This window comes from Lupinus angustifolius, unplaced genomic scaffold, assembly GCF_001865875.1.
Source record: "Lupinus angustifolius cultivar Tanjil unplaced genomic scaffold, LupAngTanjil_v1.0 Scaffold_50_82, whole genome shotgun sequence".
NCBI lineage: Eukaryota > Viridiplantae > Streptophyta > Magnoliopsida > Fabales > Fabaceae > Lupinus > Lupinus angustifolius.
In genome coordinates, this window is record NW_017722410.1 from 5,526 (window position 1) to 11,945 (window position 6,420).

Here is a 6,420-nt window from a genome sequence, read left to right on the forward strand (position 1 = left end):
GAGACATAAAATTAACCTCGATTTATACTCATAATAACTCCCAATTAAATAACAAATCTAAGATATTATAATATATTTTTTCGAATTCAAAATATTTTTTTAGATATTCTTTATAAAAAAAATTAAGATATACTCGTTCAAGATCAGGTGATGGGTATCTTTTTATTCTGAAATTGTTGTAGTTGGGATGCTAATGCTTACAAACAATTTTATTAACCATTTCATCACATGAAAAGATCAATTCATACAAATCTCTCTTTCTCACTCCCTTACATACTATGACTATGTGAATCTTTTCTATACCTTCAATTTGGATTATGAAGTGAGAGAATTAGAACAGAGAGGGTTCAGAAAGCACTATTTGTCTTTCCTACAGCATGGCTTCTACTCCTTGGATAATAATCTTGCTCAAAAGGCTTATCCTCATCAATCTTAGCCAACCCAACACTGCTAGACTTTAACAACCCTTTTGAAGCTTTTTGTTGTTGTTGTTTTTGTCGCTGTTGTTGTTGTTGTTGATGCTTTTTCATATCCAAAGACATTCCAATTCTATCTCCCATAGTCCTAGCTGATGCTACTCTAATCAGCTCAGCAAAATCATCATTTTCCTCAGACCTTGTTGATGAGCCTGTGCTGTAGCTTCTAGGAAAAGTTGAATATCCTCCAAAACCATCCATGGGGACGTTAGAACACATGCTTTGACCACATTTTGTAACACTTCTAACATACATGTCCCTTGCTTTTCCAAAAGCTTTTATTGGTGAAGCTATGATCCTTGCAAATAAGCATTGTTTGTGTTCCTTGCTCTTCATACTCAAAAGGGTGTGTGGATTTATTGCTAAAATAATTGATCACATGCACTAGAACGATTACCTAAGAAGAAGTTTTCTAAGAGAGATGAATTTGGGATACTTGATTTTGTAGTTGTGTCAGCAGTGAAAGTGTGTTATATATGAAGGTTGGAATAAAACTACGGAAACTTGATTGTTTCAAATAACAAGATATTAGGAATGGCAAAAAAAAAAACAAAAAACCGTCCAGTGGGTACTCCCAGGTAAAATCTGTATGAGTCATAAACGGCAAGTATTATAAACAAATTTTTAAAAATACATGTGGTACATATGGGCGGATACGGGTATTATGGTACTCGTGCCCGCGGGTAACCATTATTTATATGATTAATATATTATATTTAATTAAAATAAAAAATACATTATTCTAACATTCATTACGCTACGTATATTTTTTCATTTTCGTTTGTTTACAAATTTTATTGAGTTTGGTGGAACACCCTACAAATATTATTACATATTTAGAACAACACTATGTTATACAAAGAAAATATATAAATTTTGTTAAGGAAATGAGAACAAAAAATCACACAAATAGATTTAGCATTTTGTCAAATATTCAATCAAAATGTACAAAAATAATTAAATTTTATCTCATTTGAAACATAATATAAGTAGAAAATTAAAAATTCATTTATAATATAAGAAACTCGTAGGTATCTGTTGTATCCACGAGTACCCAGAATACCGCAAATACTCACATACGAGTACCCATATAGGTACAGGTGAGTATGTGTAATGTTCTCCTATTTTAAAACGGGTAGCGAGTACCTACTACCTGTGTCCGCTCGTGCCCGTTGTCTTCCCTACACATGATTAATAAACTGTTGAATTAAGGATAAGATAAAAGTAAAACTGAGGACTGGAAACAGAGTCAGGAAATTGTATGGTGTAATTTTAGGGGTACACATCTAGTGTCTCGCACTTTGTGCCATTCCATGTCTCATGAGTATATGATTGGTCAGAAAAAATATACTTAAGTTAAAATTTAATTTTATTAAATGTTTTTCTAACTAATCATAAGTTCATAGTACATAGAGTGACACAAAGTAGAAGACAACATATGTGCTCCCAAGACAACATATGTGCTCCCTACTTTTAGGTTTCTAAAAATATGTATATATAAAAGGTAAAAATCTACCCAAAAAAATATAAAAGGTAAAACATATGAGAATAAATGTACCATTTTGTGCATTGATGGGGTAAATTTTTGTTTACATTGTCACCATATCATTCACAATTTATATTTAATAATTATTAGTTACTAACTCTTAAAAATAAATAATCTAAATAAATGATGAAAAATGTATTGACTATATGCATAAATTAATCTTTAATCATTAGGTTGTGTGATTTAGATTTATTGTTTTTATAATTTTTTATATGATAATCATTCTTATTTGACTCACTTGGAAAATATATAAATGATTATTTACAAATATGGTATACTTATATATATAATATGAAATTTAATGTTGATTTTTATATATTTAAATAATATAATTATTTTGATCATTGACCGGTTCTATTTTACTTTCTTCAACAACGCAAATTATTCAAACTGTTTTAGCCTATCTTAGACTTTGCTTGACTGAGTCTAGAATATTTGATGATCAATCTTGATCTAAAATAATTTATTTATTTAAAGCTTTTATAGTGTGAAGTTATTATTAACTAATTTAGGCAATATTAGTAATACTATATTATATTATATTATATTATATATATATATATATATAAAATATTGAGCTAAATATTAAAAAATTAATCAGGAATGTGATAAACATTTTTATTTATACAATTTATTAAAATAAAATATGTTGTTTGGTGGTAGATCATGTTTTATAAATACTAGTGTGGTGACATGCACTTTGTGCTTGTCATTCCATATTTTTACTTTTTGATATCAAATATTTAATTTTTATATATTTAATTTTGGTGAACCAAAATATATTTTTATTAAATGTAATTTATATTGTATTTTTTATTTGGTGGACTTTATATTATATTTCTTTATCTATTTTTACATTTTGATATCAAATATTTAATTTTATATATTTTATTTTGGTGAATCAAAATATATTTTAATAAATGTAATTTATATTTTATTTTTTATTTGGTGGACTTTATATTATATTTCTTTATCTTGATGAGAGGATGATTAACATGTTGATGATGGTGGTTACGCATGATAATATATTTTTATAGAAATTAAAAAGGGTTAAGTGTAAAATAAGAAAGAGAAAATTATAATATGGTGATAGTTATCGTAGAATAATATAAAAAACTGAAATATGATTATATGATTGTGAAAATAAAAATATGTGAAGGGTAAAATAGAGAAATACAGATTACACAATAAGTGGTTATTTGTGTTTTATTTTTATTAAGTAGTGTAGATAAATAAAATTTAAGTCATTTTCATAAAATAATTTGTAATTTTAAATAAAAGTTAGTTGGTATAGTTGATAGAATTTAAATAAAAATTATTTAGTAGAACCAATTTTGATAGATAAAATTATATGTCATTCAATTGGTTGACTGATTCAACCCACCCGTAGTATCAAATTTTCTTCACTATTAATTTATGTGATGCTTTTGTCGCGTTTCACATTAGAAAATTTATAATGATTTACTATTAATTTAATCATTTGGTTCTATGTTTGTAGGAATGGCAATAGGGTGGTCACGGTTGGGTTTGCATATATCCAAATTCGAACCAAATTTAATGAGGTTGAAAATAAAGATATCATCTTTGTATCTGTCGGATTTTGGGTAACTCGAACAAAAAAAATCCAAAAATTATAAATATACTAAGTAAAGTATGATATCATTTTCGTTTCATTTTTCAATAGCATTTCTATTTTTCTTGTATTATTTCATTTTTTTATGTTTGAAGATCCAATAGTATGTAAAATTAAATTAGAAATTAAAAACGATCGGCACATGATAGAAATTTCAATTTAAAATTGAATTAGATTACTTCGGGACGAGTTCGGGTTAGGGTCTTTGTTTTATCAAATCCTAACTCAAAAATTAAACTCAGGTAAAACCCGAACCTGATCTAATCATATCGGATTTTCCCCATTAAATTTAGATGGTCCAGACGGGTACTCACGAGTTCGATTTTCATTGTCATCAGAATGTGTTTGATAGTTATTACCACTCATTGCTTTTATTAAAGAGTTAATAATTATTATCATATGAATTTCCAATAATAATTTGACAGGATAAAAAAAAAAGAAACATTCTGCATTATTAATACTAGCGTGTCTGCATTTATTATGTGTCTTCTGACCCACATTTTTTCTTTTTAGTATTGAATATTTAATATTTATATATTTCATTTTAGAGAATTGCGTGATATTATAATTTTTTAATAAAAAATATAAAAATGAATTGTGATATTATTAAAAAAGCATTGGTAATTTGATATATTTAGTGGATGCCTCTAGTCTTCATTTATATTTTTTATTGTATGAAAAAATATTGTAATAATTATTAATTATAAGGGCAAAATAGGTAAGTGAAAATTATGTCATGTAGGTAGTTATAACATGTTTTGGCTTTATATATAGTACAAATGATACTAATTTCTCATAATTATCATAAGAATCATTATGATTAAATTGAAGGTTCTTATATCACGATGATGATTACTAATTTAGATGAATCTATTTCAAATAATTTGTTACTAAATAATCCATTAGTTCAAAATAATTGTTCAATTAGAAAATAAATTTTGATTCAAAATATTTATCTAATTATAAGTTCAATCAGATTTCAAATGATCATTTTTCAATAACTCTATTATGTGGACAGTAAATGATAAGATTTATGAATAATTTTTAAACGGTAAAATGGGAAATAATATGTTATTTTTCTCAACTTTAATAAAACTAATTACATATTTTAATATGTGTTTATTCTCGGAAAGTTATTTTAAAATGGAAGGGCATCTTAAATTTTATTGTCAAATAATTAGGTGATAAGTACCTAAAAATCATATTATTAGGCCTCAATAAGCATACTTGAGAAAGTTAGTATTCCCTCAATATATATTTATTTCCCTATTTATGTTTTCAAATATGGAAATGATTCATTTCGATGGCCATTTTTTTAAATTGGAAAGATATTTGAAAATTTCAAATAGCAGTCAAATAGTTAATGAATATCAACATATCTTAATAGAAGGAAATAGTTGTGGTTACATATTATATATTTATTTTAAGTGAATAAGGATCATATAAAATTAGTTTATTTGGAGGTGATAAGTTGAAGTATGTGGTAAAAGTTGTTTGATTTTTGTTGAGATAATAATATTTTTAAATTTGAGATATAAAATTATTAAATAATATATATTAATATAATGAATTTTTTTAATATATAACTGAGTCAAATCCATCTAAATTTTCCAATAATATAACCAATGATCATTAATTCGATATCGTGGTCCTGTCAATTGCTTATACAAGTTTAATAATATTGCATGTAGGTGTATAATATAATTAGCATTTATCGAGATGCTGACAAATAATTTTTAATCGATATTTCCATTTCTAGGTTTGGTGCAAGAAGTATTTACCTTCATATGTTTCAGCTTTCTTAGACTTTGGTAAATCATTATAGTTTTTAGATTCTCTTCAGTACATGGTGTTATTATTTTAATAAAATAATATTAAAAAAATTATTAAATATAATTCATTCCTTATATTTCAATACTAGAGTATTTAATATTGGAGAGAATTTCATCCATTTCAACAGTAGTTTTTTATTTGGTGGTAATCCTCTATATAATCTTTATTATTAAAAATTTTATACAGAGACTCACTCAATAGCAGAAAAGTAATAAAAAAATTGTACAGAGACTACCAATAGCAGAAAAAGAATGTTGATAAGATTGCAGTCAATTTCTAAGAGTTTTTTCAACTTTTTTTTCCTAAGATGATAAAGAGATACGTAAAAATGCATATTATAGCACTACATTGAAGTTTGAACAAAAAAAAGTTGAATATGGATCTGAGAGGATTCGTACGAGGCATGTCTTAGTTAAAAGCCAGTGCCCGCTAAACATTTTGACTACTGGATTTACTTTTCTTTAGAATTCATTAATCCTTTTTTTATGCACCCTTCCTTTCTTTTCAGATTTTTGATTTTGACCACTTTTGATGTAAAGAGAGAGAAGGGCATGTCCTCGTGCACTTGCTTGTTCTTTTTGGTGGTCACCGATGAAGATGCATTAATGTTTTCATCTTATTTAGACTAGTTTTTTTGTGTGGGGCTTCATCTGATTCTGTGACCTAAAAAAGAATATAGATCACTACATTTAAATTAAATTTATTCAAATGCCATTAGTTAGAGCTAATGAATTTAAATATAATAGATATAATACAATGGATAGTGTTGATAATAGATGAATTCTTTTCTTTGTTTTTTCAATTTCATTTAATAATTAAGAAAACTAAATTCAAGCAAATTCATCATGATTCTCACTTTTAATATTTTATTATATTTTCTTTGTTTTTTCAATTTCATTTAATAATTAAGAAAACTAAATTCAAGCAAATTC

The 6,420-nt window shown here is 25.8% G+C and overlaps 1 protein-coding gene across 1 annotated transcript; it reads right to left on the reverse strand.

Moving 5' to 3' along the window:
- Positions 1-221: 221 nt before the first annotated feature.
- Positions 222-831, reverse strand: LOC109338986. The gene has a single exon (XM_019576337.1). It carries the CDS (start codon positions 810-812, stop codon positions 348-350), a length of 465 nt encoding a protein of 154 aa, XP_019431882.1. The 5' UTR covers positions 813-831; the 3' UTR covers positions 222-347.
- Positions 832-6,420: the final 5,589 nt, after the last annotated feature.